Source organism: Melospiza melodia, chromosome 1 (genome assembly GCF_035770615.1).
Source record: "Melospiza melodia melodia isolate bMelMel2 chromosome 1, bMelMel2.pri, whole genome shotgun sequence".
Classification (NCBI taxonomy): Eukaryota; Metazoa; Chordata; class Aves; order Passeriformes; family Passerellidae; genus Melospiza; species Melospiza melodia.
This window is the reverse complement of record NC_086194.1, coordinates 38875368-38893509: the sequence shown is the minus strand read 5'-3', so window position 1 is coordinate 38893509 and position 18142 is coordinate 38875368. Positions and strand designations below refer to the sequence as shown.

At 38.2% G+C, this 18142-nt stretch overlaps 1 protein-coding gene across 1 annotated transcript in view; it reads right to left on the bottom strand.

Moving 5' to 3' along the window:
* Positions 1-2747: 2747 nt before the first annotated feature.
* LOC134417299 (ubiquitin-conjugating enzyme E2 E2) overlaps positions 2748-18142 on the bottom strand; it is a 200315-nt gene continuing 184920 nt past the window's right edge. Inside the window, exon 6 of the mRNA XM_063154381.1 lies at positions 2748-3559. Within this exon, the coding sequence (XP_063010451.1) occupies positions 3462-3559 (98 nt within the window). The 3' untranslated portion in view covers positions 2748-3461. The remainder of the gene's footprint in view (positions 3560-18142) is intronic.

The window sequence follows — 18142 nt, the reverse complement described above, 5'->3', positions numbered from 1 at the left end:
TGATAAATTTGTCAAGGAGAAGAAAGAATCCAGAAAGAAGGAATGGGTGAGTAAGGGGAGTAAATTGGAGGATTTTAAGGCACATCGTATCAGCATGCTGAAAGTGTCTAGAGCATGCACTGACCTCAGGACAGAATTTAAAGCATTGAGAAGGCTCGGAGGAGGAACCCAGTTCTGGTGTTTATGGGTCCCAATCCCCCTGGTGTTTTATACTCCCCTGCTATCATTGCACAGGGCAGCAGGGAAGAAGGGCTGTGAGCTGCTATCCATTGCTTGGGCACGGGACCTGACCCTCCATCTGCAGCCAACAGTATGAAAACCTGAACAAAGATCTTTCAAGAGGAATGACTCCTGCCTTATTCATGGCACAGCAGCTGGTTGTAATGAATTTTAACTGTTTGGCTGCAATCACCCACAATGCATGCAATCAAAAGGGTTATGGCCCTGCTCACTCCTGCAGCAGTCTGGAAATGCTACCTCTGAAAATACAGGGCGGTTTTGGGAACCTTGATTTAAGCATTGTTGTTCTGCAATTTTCTGAAGAGGGAAATCAGCTGGACAGTTGGACAAGGGGATGTGAACACCACTTCAGTAATCTGTGAATGGGAAATACAGTTTGGAGAGTTCCCTGATTTCTGCTTCATTCAGTTGAACTCAAAGGATATGGAACAGTGACATTTAGCTGGGGTTACTGGAAATTAAAAATTGTTTACTTGATACTGCAATTGAATTCAGAACAGCTGTAGGATGTCTTTAAAGAAGAAGTCCCAGCTTTAGAATTTTTGTGTCCCTGAGAAAATACTGAGATTTGCTGAACCGATGGCCTTTGCATGTGGTTTTAGGCCAACTGTCGCCTCTTGAATGTTTCAGTATGTGCAAGTCACTTGAATATCTTCATACCCAGCTGCCTGAAAACAGCACACAGACTTCACCAACTAGAAGAAATGAGAAAGATGATTTATCATAAAATAAGAAGCAGGAATCAGCTAAATTTAGAATCAGAATCAGCTAAATTTAGAATCATTCAGAGATGATATGAAGAGCAAAGGTGAGACAAAATAAAGTGCAATTATTTCCCAGACCAAGGGAAAAAAAAAAAGGAGAAGAAGAGATTATGCCAATGCATAATTTTTACCAGGCCTCTATTGGCAGACTGAATTGTGTTGGGAATGGCTCATTTCTCCTCAGCAACAACAGCAGGTTTTAAATAATGCTTCATATTTCCCAGGTTTAGCAGATGAAGAAAAGTAATTACTTGGGAGGCAAATAGAGCTGATTTGCAAACAGAGGAGAATGTTTTATGGCCAGACTTGCAAAAATTTGGCTCCTGCAGATGCCAGAAGACTCTGCATCTGCTTTAATCAATGTGGGTTGGTCCTTGTTGATTATTTCTTTGAGATCCTCATGGTTCTTAAGACAGTAATTTTATATTATCCAAGACAATGTGACTGTGCAGCTTCAGAGAGAGGGCAACTTACCTGCAAATTCAAAGTGCACAGCTTTTGAACTGTAAGAACTTCTGGTTCAGAGAAGTCTGAGTTTTGTGTTTTGCTTTGTTTTTGAAAGGTCATTGTTCTTTCATGTCTGTATTTAGGACCCATTGGCCTTGAGATGTTACGTGGCTGGGCTTGCAAACACTTGAAGACTCTCTGTTTGCTTTGATCAAGAGAGTCTGATTATTTCTTTGCGATCCCCATGGTTCTTGGGGTGGTAGTTATAGACCATCTACAGCTACATCAATGTTCAGCTTTTCTTCACGCAGAGGGCAACCCACCAGCAGAGTGAGTTGAAGCTGAATGTCTGCTCAGTTTGTTAGCAAATGACCAAGAGAAAAACAAAAGAGGCTGGAAATGCAGAGCAAAGCAGTGGTGGGTGTAGAGACACCGTGTGGTGTCACCTTGACTGCTTTAGTTTTCATGATGGTTGAATTGGGTTGGAGCGTGATGGGATTTGGTCTCCCTGCCTCCCTGTTTACAGCGACCCTGCTGTAATGTATCTTCTTTAAGATAAGATCTTCTTTAAACATAAGAGGCAAGGAGAGAGGGGAGAGGGCAAGCAAGCACTGTATATAGCATCTGTAACATTTAATTATATGAGACAGGGATTTTCCAATAGGCCTTGCAACACAAAGAACATTCAGCTATCAGCATCACAGTATATATTTTCTAAATCACAACACCCACACATTTCCTTAGCCAAGTAGAAGTTTTCCCTCCATGGCTGCATATCTAAAATTAGCCTGAAGGTCAAATCTGAATAGAAATACCCTTATCATTGAATGTGCTGGGAATGATTGGTGCAGTGGGCTCAATTTTCCCATCGAAAACCTTCATTTATTTTTTTTAAATAACAGTTGCTTTTACAGTCAAAGAGCCTGGAGAAAGGCAAAATGAGGCCTGCTGTATAAAATCAACATCAATATTCTGCTTTCACTGCAAGGCTATTTTTATTGCCAACTATTTTAAATGTAACAAGATGGATATAGTGAAGCCACAGCGTAAAAGATGCAGCAAGAGGCTTCTGAATAGCAAGGCTGGGCAGAGACGGATGAAAGAAAGGCCTTGAAACTTGGAAGATGTTTGTATATGGAGAAAGACACAATGAAGAATTCTAAGTTAAGAAATGCATTGTTGAGAAGAAGTGAATAGTTAGGTCTAAAAATAGTTTTGTAACCTGCAGTTGTATGATGTGAGGACTAAGCAGCCTATGCTGCATAAACGCAAAAGCACCGTCCTGCAAGAAGCGCATTTATCAGCCACAGTGTTTTATTGAGTGCTTTAATAATACAAGTGTACATCAACTGATCCACAGTCAAAAGTGGCAGGTCCCTAAGAAATTTACAAGCACTTTTTTTTTTTTGTTTTTTAAGTAAATCAAAATACATATTAATTTGTTCAATGCAATAGCCTTTTGTGTGGGAAACAGAAGGCTAGTGATAAACACAGTCTTAGTAATGCACAGTGATTCTTGATTTTAAGCTTTTATACAAAACTTGTTCCCAGTAGCATGCACCCACCATTAAAGACTTCAGTACAAAAAAATAACCCTAAACACTACATTTAAGTAGAAATGAGATATAATTCTGAATTTGTTTGTTTTCCCCAAAACCACATGAAAGAAAAAAAAAAAAAACAACCCCACACATTAATACAAAGCTTTCTGATAAAGCTCTATACTATTACAGATCCAACATTCTTTGCACTGATAACCAAAATTCCCTGTCTACATTTGAGGGAAACAACTTTCAAGTTAACAGAACAAAAAAACCCAGAACAAATAAAAATAAAAAATAAACCAAAAATGAAACAAAACAAAACAAAAAAAAAAAAAAAAAGGAAGGAAGGACAACCTTTTGTCACAAAATGGTTCAAGATTTAATAAAAAATAAGAATGAAGGGAAGGGCTATTGATGCACTTAGTGAATGTGCTTGCACAGGTCCAGCAAATCCTAGAGGAGGTTCCTATGTGGCGTATCGCTTGGTCCACTGTCTGGCCATTCTGTCGTGCTCTGCTCTGTTAGTCATGTACTGAGTGGCAATGCTTCCAACCAGGGGGTCAGCTGAAAAGGAAACACAAACCGTGAAATGCACGTCAGCCCCTTTTTAGATCCACATTCCTTCAGTTCTCTTAGGTTCAACAAGGTGCCCACATATGCCAGCCTTGTTTTCAAAGCAGGGAAGGAAAGAGATGAAGGTGAAATGGATGGCAATTAGCTATACATGTCTCGTAAACATATCACTGAAACAATTTTCTGAAGTTCTACCACACAAAAAAAATGTTCTGATAATTTTGTTTTGAGCTAAAACTCACCTTCAGGTGATGCAATTTATTTATTGTATTAGAACTCACACAACTATTCATATTCTCACCTAAGAAGAGGATGAGCTCTAATTCTATTATCAGGTTGAATGTTGCTTTTTTTCTTTAAAATACTTTTAGTTTCAAAGCATAAAGAAATGTAAGGAATTAGGGCAGCAAGTACTGTTTTCAAAACAACAGAAGTTAATTCCAAATAATGGGATTTTAAAATTTAATTTATAAGATCTTTCTGAGCATTCCTATGGCCAGAATGCTGCATGATATGGTCTGGATCTATGAATTACTTCACAAATAATTAATCAAAAGCAATCAGTCCCCTAAATAAAACAACCCAAGACAGGACATTCCCACAAATGACTGTGTTTCATCAACTTTTTTCTTTTTCAGGCAAATTTTTTTCTCATTTTAAGCAGACAAAATTTATATTTTCCCTCCTTTTTTGAGGGGAACACATGCCCTTGATACTTCTGCTGTGACAGTAAACGTTCTGAGATTGTACCATGCATGTCCAGAGGCACTGGTACCACACTTTTCCCTGACTTAGGACAGATGAAGATGACTTCTTGTGAAAGCCAGGTATTAATCAGCTTTGCTGTTGTCCGAAGATGGTGCCACTGAACAATCTGAGCATTGGCTTTCTCTGTACAGTTGCAATCTGAGTGTGGTGCTTGCACTGTTAACCACGGAAATTCCCGGGACAAGATGTCAGGCCTTCTGTCAAGCAGAGAAATCTGAGATTTTTTGTTTGGTTGTTGATGATAAGAGTTTGTGATAGGGGAAACACGTTGGCTTAGCAAAAAATCGCTTCATTGGCTGACTGCCAATCTCACCGAATATTAGTGAGTAATAAGTGAATATTAGTGAGTAATATCTACTAAAACAAATTCTTTCGCTTTCCATACATAACATGCACTTTCAGGAAGACCCTGATTTGAATGTTAAGTTTGTACCTTCTAAATTAGCAAGGCAAGTTACCACTGTGACTGCAGTATACTAAGTCCCTGCAGTCTCAGTCCTGCACTTTACTGCCTGTGCTTAGCTTTAATATCTTAATATATCCAGAGGAGGTCACTGAGGCCTGGACTGGATTATTTTTACATGCATGTGTGTAAAAGAAGTGTATCTGATCTAAGATAAAATTTTAAAGTTGTAGACTGGAAGGTATATCACCTTTAACTCCACAGCCAGGAAGAGTAACTGTATAGGGGATTATCTGAGGGATTTTGTCCTGTGCAAACAGGAGGTTAACAGTCTACAGGCTCTTAAGTAGCAAAAAGTTATTTGTGGCTGGAATGAGGTTTGAGAAGCACTGCAGGGTAAATGGGGAACCTGAGCTATAGGAAAGGGCAATATTTCTCTTTGAAAAAGACTTCCCTAAGTAGCAACAGTGAAACCTTGTCATAGTGTAATAGCAGCTTGGGGATGAGTGTGAGAGCACTGCTGAAAATTCCCACATCCTCCTCGGACGCAAGGCTCCTGTGCAAAGAAACACTTCCACAGGCTTGTGGAGAAATGGAGACTAAAGGTTGAACTTGAAAGGAATCTTTGAAGCAAAATTTGAGGCATATCCTGGTTTTCATGCTTGTAGGGGAAGGTGGGGTTTGGCCTCTGAGGCATCTGGCTGGGAAGGGTTGCAGGAATATCTCAGCATTACCATCTGGAATGCGGCAAGCTCTTATTGAGGTTTAGTGTATATTCAAAGTGATGCCTCTGAGATCTTTATAAAACCTTGTATGAGTCAGTGAACAGTGATGTGCTGTCGTAAAGGTTTATCTAGTTCAAATCTGGAAGGTTTTTCATGTGCAGGATCAATGTTTCTGTGAAAGCATGAATTTCACATTGGGAGCTGTAAATTGATTTCCTTGATATACTGCAAGGCTACTGAGGAGCACATCATCATCCCCAAACCTCGATGATAATTAGAATGTCTGGTTTCCTAGTGTGGGGTTTCTTCTATATCTCCTTTTAGGAGCAAGAAAGTATTTCAAAACCATACATCTTTACAAGGCTTGGGAAGGTACAGGCTCTTCCCCCAATCTCCTTCCAGCATGGGACAGTGTTGCCTTTCCTTTGGGGTGAGAGAATCAGTGAGAGGCGTTCTTGGTAAGGTGTGGAAATGTGTTCAAGTCGAGGAATGTAAAGGACTGGGCTGTTTATTTATCCATGTGTTCAAGCCTTTGTCTCTGCAGTGTTTTGTTTGGCAGCTGGAAGAGTGGAGGTGATGGCCTCTAATATGTCTGAGGTCTACAAAGCTTTGGTTGTGGGTGTGTAAATTCCTGCTGAGTGACCTGAGAATCAATTATCAATCATCTCAGGTGCTTCCCCCAAGCCAGTGAAGCAGGACTTGGAAGCAAAGAGAAGTCTTTGCTTCCTGTAGCATGACCAGGACCAGCTGCACCCAGCCAGCTGCAAAGCGAACACTACTGAAAGGTACTTTCAGTAATTACAGCAATGACATTGTTTTTTTTCAGTTTGGCTGTGTGTTTTTTTGGCTAAAACAATATTGAATAAAAAACCAAACCCACAGTTTGGGAAAGACACTTGTTCATTTGAGAGCAAGGAATTTATTTCAGGAATAGAAAAATAGTTATTGACAGCAAGGCTCAGCTATTTCACATCTCTGTCAGAGGGTCTGGAGCTGTGTCACATGTAAATATGTATGAGGGCTTAAAAAAGGGCACTTTAATAGGTGCTTGAAGAACTGGCTTATTTTAGCAGTTGCTGTGAAGCCATAAAGCCATCAGGAGGCACAACTCCTTTGTTTGGGAAGCCAGGACAGCTGGCGAGGAGGGAAATGTAAACTTCAGACCAGAGCCACCCAAGCAGGGGCACAGCGGCCAATTTGAAGCTGCATTTGTGCCACAGGATGCAAAGACAGTGTGTGAGCTCCAGAAATGCCATTGGTCTCTCCCTGCAGCTGTGTGGGCAGCTCCAGCCAGCAGGTCCAAGGACACACATCTCTCAACACTTCACGAGTCACGAGTCACCACTGCTGCGTAATTCGCCATGATGGGAACAACATCGAGATTACAAGATAAATTGAAGCATCTTAATTAAAACAATTAAAAGATTTAACTGCCAACATGAACAAGCCTTTGCTATAGTGCCCAAGTCTTACAAAATATCAAGTATGAGGAAGAAATCCTACAAAATATCAAGTATGAGGAAGAAACAATGGTCCCCATTTACCCCACTATGCTATGAAGCACATGGCTGAGCACCACCTGGTGCTCAGCTGGGCTGCCCTGCTTAAGGGTTATTGTGAAATATCCATTAGTAGGGCCAAATATGTATTTATAAAACAACCACAGCATAAACTATCTAATTAGGAGATGAAAAGGAAAATTGGATCTCAAAATTCATAACAACATTTTTCTTTCGTTTCCATTTCCCACTACCAGAAAGCTTTCTTATTGTCCATTTGTATATATCTGTGGTTTTAATCTTGATGCTAGACATTTGTTTCTATAACTAGTCAACTGCTCTAGTTTTTAATGTTTTTTTTTCCTTAAAGAAGTAGCATGATTCATCAATGAATCAGGGTTGATTTCAGAATTTTACTCTAAACAGGACTGTGTCCAAATGACAACAATTACCAGGGGATAGAAGTATAAAGCTATGCCAGGAATGTGTTGCTGAAACAATCTTGTGAAAGAAATTAAAATAAGCCAACAATAAATAAATAAAAAAACATATCTATGCAACTCATGGCCTGGCAGGAGATCACCAGATGTGTGGTGGCTGGCTTGAGGGCTGGGATGTGCACCCTCTGTGGGCAGGAATGGGCTTCCCAGCCTTTGGGGTGCTGGTGGCTGTGCCAGCCTGGAGGAGCTGCTGCAACTCTGGGCCCAGAAATCTTTAGGCCTTGTAATTTACTATTTCTTCTAAAACCCCACCCTAGGATGCCCCCATGACCTTTAACTTGTTTTTTATCCTGTACTGTGATTAACTCCATGCAAAATATTAACACATCAGGAATTACAGGATCAAATTTCACATCAGAGAAGGAGTAAGGAAAATAAGTAAGGAAAATGTATAAAAAAGGTACCATATTATACAGGCAAGGACAGAAGCTATGGTTCAGCAATGTAGTTTACAAGGAAAATGTCAATCTAAAGAACTAGACTATGAAAAAAATCTTCTGGATGATTTACAGGAAGACTGCAGCTGCTAAATCCCTCCTCACCTCACCATATGTAATCCTCATGTTATATTAGAATTCATGAAATTGCCCTGTATTTATGTGATTTTGAAAGCTGGGTGAGCTGGAGCTTGTCCCTAGCTTAAAAAGGTTGGATGCACTGCTCCACAATACCTTGTCATCTTCTTCTGCAGCCACTGAATATGACTGTATAAGGAAGAACATTTGTGTCTCATGTCTATTGTAAGGCTAATCAAATTTACAGTTCAGTTCTAGGGAGTTAATGCTATTGGGGATTTGGATGAGCTGAGGTTGGGTCATTACAAAATTTCAGCTGTGTTTAATGCTAGTTAAACTGCTTTATCATTCAGAAGGCAGACTATAATTCTTCCTTAAAAACTACTTTCCCCCCAAATAAATGAAAATATATTGCTACACTGTATTTTTCTCAGCTTGTATTTTTACAGCTATTTCTATGTCAGCAAATAGCAATTTCAGAGCAGAATTCATCTCCTGGGCTTTGCAATGCTCTTTTAAAAATACAGCAAACATACTCTAGTGAAATAAAAAACAGAGATGGTGTGTTTAACAGCTTGATTTCAGCGTGCCTTCCCCATCAACCACACAATATGCAATGAAATTCCAATCGGTAATGCCAACATGGTTAAAGAGACACACATTTAGACTTTAAACGTACATTATGGTGTTTGTATGCATTTTATATATTTTTATGAGCTTTTATAAAGTATAATTTTATTTCCATTGCAGTATTTTGCTGTTTTAATAGAGAACAGCTGATGGAGCCAGTTATTACATCACCACAAGTGGGTTCTCTGAAGATTTCTGGAATACCTTAAAATCTAAAAAACCCACAGCCCTATAAAAATCTCACAGTTTCTTCAGCCAAATATTCAGAATGTACTTTTTTTCTTGGTCCAGGTTTGGATTCAGCTCTGTATCAGGCTGTAAAGACTTGGGCTCCTGTTGAAGAACAGAATTAACGTGGAAGAATTTCCAAAGTTTAGATGTAATTTGAAAGGTCTTATTCCTTCTCCTGAACTAAATGACTCCATGCTCACAGGCGTGAGAGCACCCTGTTGAGAGGCTCTACAGATCTACCTGCACTGAAAGAGCAGTCAGCAAAAATTAAACATTTCCTATTCTTTGGGCAGGATGTGTGACATGAAACAAGTAATTTTCTAGTTATTTTAACTTCAGGTACACATTTAGAAGAGTTTTTGGTTTAGGGAATACTATTTTTTGTTTGCTTGTTTCTTTTAAAACAAACAGATATTAATACAGATATTATGCTGTATTTATTTTTCAATGAAAAAAATGTGGAGTGCTTGAGCTTTTTTTTTTTAAGGAAAAGTCAACATGCTCTCTATGTTATCTACAGGATACCTGCATTGGAGTTATCTTTGTACATCAGTACAGGTAGGATTGGTTACCCCAAAACCAAACCTCCCCAGAATAAAAGTGCATATTTTCAGTAGCTATATTTTGTTTAGTGCTTTCCTTGCAAATAGCAGTGCAGGACAGAATATATTCCTATATTGGTTTGCAGCGAAAGCCAAGACTTCTGAGTCCAATTTTGTTGGTTTTAATATTGTACCAATCTTTAAGACCCAAAAGACTAAAAAAGAAAATAAAAAAATTAAATTTAGGACTGGGACAAGCACAGAAAGGTCTTATTCTAACATTTCAGTGAAACACCAGTTTTCTTAACAGCAAATGGTGATAGTTTGATTCACACCAAAACCACCCTGAATTTAAAAATTATTTAATATGTAATTATACTTTCTTGCAGTGTTTTCAGTGGTGTCCAGGTTAGTGTTATAAAAAGACCAGTCAGTGAAAACTGCAAAGGCAGTGTGAGGCATGCTATACCAAATACGTCACAGAACAATTTAGTACTCCAGGAGGAAGGGATTAAGAGAAGATGAATTGTTTGTGAGTAATTTTATTTATTGTGTCGCTTTGCCTCGGGAAGTTTTCACAGTTAGCCACATATCACCTGTTTCAAACTCAGTGAACTCCTAGAAGACCATGTCAAGGATACTGTGAGTCTTGATGTAGAAAATGAAATATCTGAAAGGCATCACAGCATCCTTCAGTGATCTTAGAGCAGCAGCGCTGCTCTCTTTTGCTGTCATTAATAATAATGCACAGACTAAGTAATTCTCTGGGGGCAGAGACAGGTGAAGTGGCCCACTGAATTACTCCACTAACCTTTCACCTTTGAGAAGAGCGCTGAAACCCAGGGCACGAGTGAAAAGGAGCGCGGCAGCACTAATCCCTGTTTGTGCAGCAATAAAACGAGCTCGCGGTCGGGAGCCTGATCAACACACGCGCACGAACTGGAACAACAGCGTGATTCAGGGCAGAACAAAGGGGGGTACCAGGGCTCTGAATTGCTTTACACAGTCTACAAGCTGCACTACAATTTATTCCTGACTTTCACAAAATCACAATTTCAACTGTCCACATAGAACGTATTTAACCGTCTGTGGGGCTCGTTGAAAGCAATACAGAAGAATGATAAAGTGATCAATGAACACTGTATTACAAAAAGAGAACAAATAAAATTAGTTTTTTCAGTAAAAATAAAAAATGGTCATCGCTAGAGGAGAAAGGAGCACATTCTAGAAAGATCAAATGTCTACTAGGAAAAAGTCAGTGAAGCTAATATCAATTTTAGAAATTACAGTTCACAGTAGAAACCATATAATATGACATATAATGAAGTCTCATTATATTATTCTCATTTCAGAAACTAGTTTTACAGATTTGTCTGCTCACTTCTCAACATTTAATAGAAACATTCTAATATATATAGCAAGAAAGTTAAGTGTTCTTACAGTGGTGCCTTAGCTTCCCAACTGTGAAGCTGGACTAAAGCTTTTCCATCACCCAGGCAAGGTATCTAGATACCTTCATAAGTGTGGCTGTACAGATGTATGTCACAAAAAAGGCTGCCACCCATGACTTGACTCTTAAGTTTTGAGCTCTGTAGAAATGCCAGAAATGCATTTGACTTCTGTAAAGTTTGCACAATGATTGCAGTTACACAAATATTAAGGCGTACGTGACTTGATTACAATGTCCAAACTGCTGTCTGGAGAAAAAAATGTTACCTATCTTCAAAAATAAAAGAGCTCTGCAAATCTAGTCTAGGAAACATCAGTTTACTAAAATACCCATTTTGTAAGCATGGAGGGAGAAATTCATTCCTCTCTCTAGACTTGTGTTTGATTGCTGTCGGGCTACCTACCACAGACCTGTGTGAAATATGAGGCTGCCTAAGAAAAAGATGTTTCAGAAATGAGGAGTATTATCTGGCCCAATTTTATTAAGGCAACTCTTAAAGGAAAGTGTTGGCAGTGATTCATCTCTGTATCTTGCCAAGGGAAATCATTCTTGTTTAAAGAGAAAGATTTTTTTTCAGTCTTCAGTTTTTAGCAGGATTTCTATAAACTTTACTGGCTGACTGGGAGTTAGCTGAGGCAATCATGGATCAGCGAGGCACAGTGTACTGATCTTGAAGAGTTGTCTTTAATTAAGGAAGAACATGCACCTATTAGATGTGCCAGTATGCTGGAACAATTAAAATTCTAAAATAACACACTTCACTTTGATGCTTGGATGCGTCTCAATATTAAAAGCACAGATACATTAGCAATGTGTCTGCTTATAATAACTTACTCAATTGGGAAGCAGTCGTTGCTATTAGAAAAAAAAATTAATAAAATGGTGTTAGTAACTGTAGAACTTAATTTGAAAGATATTACATGGCATGTGGTTCGATAAAATTTGAAGAAGTTACAGCAATATGCATTTACCTTGTGGAAGATGGCTCTGAGTGGATAATAAGAAAATCACAGCCCTTGGATCTCAACATGTTGTCAAGCAACCAAAATGCTAAGACCCATAATTAAACTGGCTTTTATCCATAGGGTCATAAGTGTATTTTCAGAAAAGCACTGTGGATGTGATTCTTTTCATGTGTCTGAAGACTCACTAAGAGAGGGATAGCTAGGGATAGGGAGGGATAGCATTCTGTAGGAATGCTCGTGTGTTTGGCATTTCTTCTGTCTAAAAATAATGGAACCAGTTTTCCTCTGGATTTGTCTCTCCTTATTTCCCACTAATCACCTCCTCCAGGCAAAGGATTGACCTATGGGTCTTACACATCCTGAGCAAACAGTTTAACCCCTAAGCAACTGAGGGTAAAGCTATTCTCTGTGACCATGCTTTGTGAGGGGTTGGATACCCTATAATCACATGTACCAAAGGCAGATTGCTCTGCAAGAAAACCAGGAGGTCCTATAGGATCCACTTGCCATGTGGACTCCCAGAGGACAGGAAGGGAGCAGGTGCTACTGCATGGTCTGTAGCAGGCATGTAGACACTGAGAGAAAAATGAGTCCTAAAGCCATTTTCACTCTTAGAAGAGTGTTTGAATGTGAGCAATATAAAAAATCTTCAACTTAAACATACCCATTTTAGGTCAGATGCAGGAGTCATCTGAATCCTGCACCTGAATCTATCCCTTTATATTTTTATTGCAATTCATCCTTAGAAAACAGAAAAGCCTATATGTGCTATGAATGCTGCTTATTTTGGTTTAATCTGATTTCCCCTTCTTGTCCGATTAAATCTCATCATTAATTTGTCAAATTTAAATCCAAACCTCATTATTAATTTGTCAAATTTAATTCCAAAACTGCTATTAAGAATCCCATAAAAATGTCAAAAGAATACAAGAGGCCTTTATTTACAAAAGGTGGGGTTAGTGAAGACTTTTATCCCTTCTAAAGGCCTACTAAATGAAACTCTTTCATAGCCCAAGGCCTGAAATCCCTTGGCAGGTTGAACATCCATTGGAACAGGAATAGGAACTCAGGTGTGCCTTGCATGAGCACACCTCCTACGGTTACCCAATAACACAAAAAGCAGTCAGGCCTCTCCATTCCCTATCCATACAGGTAATGGCTGGGGAATCAGCAGATGAGTGAGAAAATGACCCCATTTTAGCAACCAACTGGACTATCCACTTCTAGATTAATTTCAGAACATGAATATAATTATGCCTAATTATGAAAAGGCTCTAATAGGACTAGAAGGAAAAAACAGGTTAAACAAAATAAGCAGCACTCATCGTGTAGGCAAGTTTTACTCCTGGATTAGTTGCAACGAAGTTACATGGCAACACTGAAAAAAGATTGAATTTGTGATATTTTACAGCAATAATTTCTTATTCAGTAACAGTTAAAATAACTTTATTTGGAAATCTTATCTTTCCTACCTGAGAGGTCACATTGACTCCAGTGGCATGCCTGACTAAATGATAATCACTTTGCAAAATGATTTCAGGCATTGGCATAAAGAGTTCTGAGACTGAGCCGTGGAAAAAAGCTAAGCAAGATAGAGGTGAAAAAGACACAGAAGGTCATTAAGGAATTCCTTCTGCTAGTATAATATTATGTCTTACAGTAAGTTCTACTTTCATGCCACTTTATACAGTCACTTTATCTAATCAATATTATAAAAACCCAAGCAACGAGGATTCCAGCCCCAGAGAATTTTCTGAAATCAAATTCATCTTGGAGCTGTAAATGCTCCACTCCATAGAAGGGCGTTTTTCTAAGCCTTGTACAGATGGAAAATTCTACAAACAATTTACTAATCAAAGCTCTATTTCTGAATCCCACATGAATATGAAATCTTACAGTACAGCCCATCCTTAAATTTGGGACAATTGCATCATATATTTTGCTATTTAAGCAGCTGTCTACAACTCCAACTAACGCACCTGAACTTAATTTGCTGTGAAAATAGGGATTCTGAAACCCACACTGCATATAATTTGCTTTATTTGTTGCCTTTGATAGATCTGCAAAACTGTAAAAAACAAACAACCGCTTCCTCCTCCCCTGCTGAATAAAGTAGAAAATTAGCCATGCAAAATATGAGAGACATGTCTTGCAGCAGTGTAAATCATCTCTGAAGGTAGGATCTGAATGACTCAGGAATACTAATGTCTGAAATCTTATGCAAGAAAGTGAGAGACTAAATGATTTAATAGCTAACATATCCAGGCTTATAAATTTTGCTTTTCAGGACTGACTCTACATTCTTATTGAGAATCTGTTAGCCAAATGTAGCAGGCTTCCTTTCAGGAGCTTAAAAAATGTGAAGCAGTGTGATTTCTATGGTGAAACAAAAATAATTGTATTTTAGGAACAGGAAAAATCAGTCTTAAAAATAGTTGTGCTAATTAGGGTCCTGAGGGTGGTTCTTAGGCAATAGGAAATGTATGGCAAGAAATTTGAAAATCTGTCCTTGCCTTCACATTAAAAAAGGTACACAGGGAAAAAGAAAATCAACAAACACGCAAAACAAACCCCAACTTAGAAAAATGGAACAAAGTCTAAATGAAAAATCTGGAGTATAAAAGCTCAGCAGGACTGATGCCAGTTTACTCCATCTGAGATTTGAGCTATTTTTACTGACTGGGAATAATGAATATTAGATTAAAGTATTGTAAAATTAGAATGTGATGTCTAAATTTATTGATTTTCTAGTTTTATGTAATTTTCCTTTAAATATATACAGTTATATTAGTGATAAAAATATATTCAGTAGAATGGGTTAAGCCTGCAAGTGATGTATCTACTTCATAAAAAAAAAAAAAGATTCCAATGTGATTAAAGACATGTCTGTATTGGCAGACAAAACCTGCATGAAACATAGAAAAAATATTTAATGACTGTAAAATACTAGAGTCTATTTTAAAAGGCAGTTTACTTTTTACCTTGGAACTCATTGAAATTAAGCTAAAAATCTGTATTTTATATATGAGAAATAACAAAGAGCTTTATTTAAATACTTCACATTGTTAAACATTTAATGTTTGTGACTTATTTTGGTCTTGGGTCACAGAGAGATTTATTATACATATGCTCTAGAGTACCTGTCTTCTCTCTGAGCTAATGGGCATAGGAAACCTCCACTGGTAGTATTTTAAATTACACATGTTTATTGGAAAGAAAATGAATTGTAACCTTTTGTATTTGTAGCATCCATCACTCATGCATTTTCCCAAGGACGTTTAATTTAATGATGGTTGAGCCTAAGCTTAAAAAAATTCTGTGCAGAAACTTCTTGAGCAGAAATCAACCAACTTTTAAAAGCCCAGTATGTATATTTATCTTATAGCTTTTATAAGTTTCATGTGAAAAAAACCAAACCCAAAAGTCAGGTGTATATTTTTCCAGCTTTACTTCCATTTTGTGATAAGACCATATTTTAGATGTTCTAGAAACCCTTTCTGAGGAATAATAGAAATGAGGAACAGTTAAGTGTTGTGACAAGACTCTTTTTTCTTATGAGTGCCAGTTACGTCCCTTTACATTTATTTCTAGTCACAGATGTACAAAGCCTCTTCACTGATTTGGATTTTAGTCAATCTCTGATTTAATCAGATGACATTTAATAAACTGATGGTTAGGTATTATTATGTCTGAAGTTCAATTTTTCTCGCATCTCCTTAAACAAAAACAAATTAGGAGCAGAAATATTATTGAAAAGGACAAGAAATCATTAACAGCATGGTCAAAGCTTTTCCATTTAAGGAATGGTTGAAATCCAAGGTGATTTCTTCGAGATGGAGAAAATCCACAAAATAAGATGTGACAGGTAATTTGGTAAAGAAGATTAAAAAAAGAAAAAAAAATGGTCTTGTTTATCTTTTCCATGGCAAGAAAGGAACACAAACAAAACCCCACACACAAAACATTTAGCAAAAGTTAAAAGAAGGAGATGCTTCATACATCAAATTGTTAAGCACACACAAAGAGTAAAGTGCAGGAATACTAGAAGGTGATTTAGGAAACTCAAATATAATTGGAAACTTGGTGGCCACGCAGCACCTGTGCTACCATTGTAAAAGCATGAAGGTCATGCATCAGCACATAATCTGTTAGCTGTGGCTAAGAGGGAATTTCCTCTCCTGTGTGTTACTGTGTGAGTAAAGTGCTTTGAGGGATTTTTACACTTGTGTCTGAACCACTGAGGGATGAGCAGCTGCAGGCAATGTACCTGACCCAGTGAGTAGCACTGGTCTTCTGCTAGAGAGTGACTGTACTCCTTCTACTCATTATTCTTTGCAGAGCTCCAGATACATTAAAAAAAAAAAAAAAAAGAAACAGGGTAAGTGTGTCTGTGACTGGCATCTGGAGCTATAGCTAATGACTGCATCATGCCTTGGATACCACAAAATCCAGATTTTATTTTTAAAACTAATCGCTACCATTCGCTTTCTAAATTACATAAACCCACCAATTTTCTCATGTAAATATTTCCAGACACTTTTCACAAAAAAAAATATTTAAACAGACTGTAGACTTCTGAAACCATAATGGGGGGTTTAAAACAAAGTATTTCCAAACAATCTTTTTTCTATAGTTGCGTTAATCTTTTTAATGAAGTCTTGTGAGCTTTGAATAGCCTAAATCTAAACACACTAAAAGCCTCTATGCTCACAAATAATGGTCTTCTACCCATAAGGTGTTGTCAAAGTGCAACTGAAAAGAGCAATGATTTAGGCCAACATCAATAGTAATCCTGATCCAAGCCTCCTCCCCCTGCACACATAATTAGGAGATATTCCAAGACATATTTTCCTGAGAACTACTAAAGGGATGACAGTTCACAAATGTTTTCCCTGCTGTTATAATAATCCCCACAGTTATGAGTTCATGTTGAGGGGACTTAGTCAACTGATAAGAACAAATCTTGTAACAGTTTCATCAGCCTTTCATGGCAAAGGAAATGAATTCTATTTAAATGCATATCTATATGCAATTTTCATAACGTGCTGCTGCATTTCTTGCATTTACATCTGTTTAATACCATGTTTATAGATCATGTCCACAGAGTTGAAGATATATAGGTGCATGTGTCTGCAAATATTTAAAGACCAGATGTATAGCAAGTCTCTTCCTGGCAGTGCTGAGAGGCTCCTAGTGAGACTTCAGATGTGTAAATCCCATGGGAAGTACTGAAAACCCTACCAGCTGTCAGCCAGCAGCTTTAGGTGCCTAAATGCCTTTAACATATTGGTACTGTGTGCTCAGCTCAGAATATGAGAAGCTGTAGGTGATTCAAACTATAGAATAGAAGTTAGTATTGTGTGCACACTACAACCTAAGTGGTGTAGCACAGTATCTTTTAAACGGAATAGAAAGAGAAAGCACTGATGAGCTACCACAAATCTGTAAAAATCAGCTCTAGATTCTGTGATATGATCAGTCCAAATATGTAAATTTACCTATGTAGCAGGTTCTGCAGAACAGGGAGGGCAATGTACAGTATTTATAGATACACAAGTACTTTCTTGCCAAAAGAACTTTGTCACAGTTGATGGGATCTCTTTGCTCATGTTTTTCTCAAGACAACCCCACCTTTGACAAAGTCATTCTGCACTCACTGAGAGAAGAACAAACCCCATCAGTTTCATGCTGCATTTTCCTTTCATGCTCCCTTAGGACAACTTCTTAGGATGGTCTTTATGCCAAACACCCATTTGCTCTGCTCCCCAAGCAGCAGCACCGAGGCACCAGAGCAACCCCACACTGCACTTTGTCTTCGCTGAGCCAGAGCCTCCTGAGTGAGCTCAGCTCATCTGGAGACAACCCATGTCAGAAATGTAACAGGGAACAGACAGGTTGTGTTGCTACTCAGAACAACCCCAAAACCATTACTCCCTGAACCGACTCCTGGCTGCTGTAACTTTCATTTACTCTGTGTTACTTGTTGCCATGCTTGAGTGACATGGCATAGAGTATTTTCCTGCTTCAGATACAAAGAAAGCATTTTCCATTGTGCTGAAACAGCCCAGAAACCTGCCCACTTCCTGACAGATTACAGTATACAAACTCTGAAGAAAAGGGAAAAAAACAGCTCCAAGCTAAAGAATATAAATAATCTCAGACAACAGAGCAATTTCATTGTTTACATGACCCTCTGCTGCTTACAAAAAGGATATATGGGAAAATGAGATTGTTTTGTTGTATGTCTGATAGTACTGTGTTGTGACATTGCACCTGGTAGCCTGTGGGTGCCAGGAAAGAATCAAAGTAGCAGGGCTTAGCCAGCCTCATAAAATGGGACAAATTA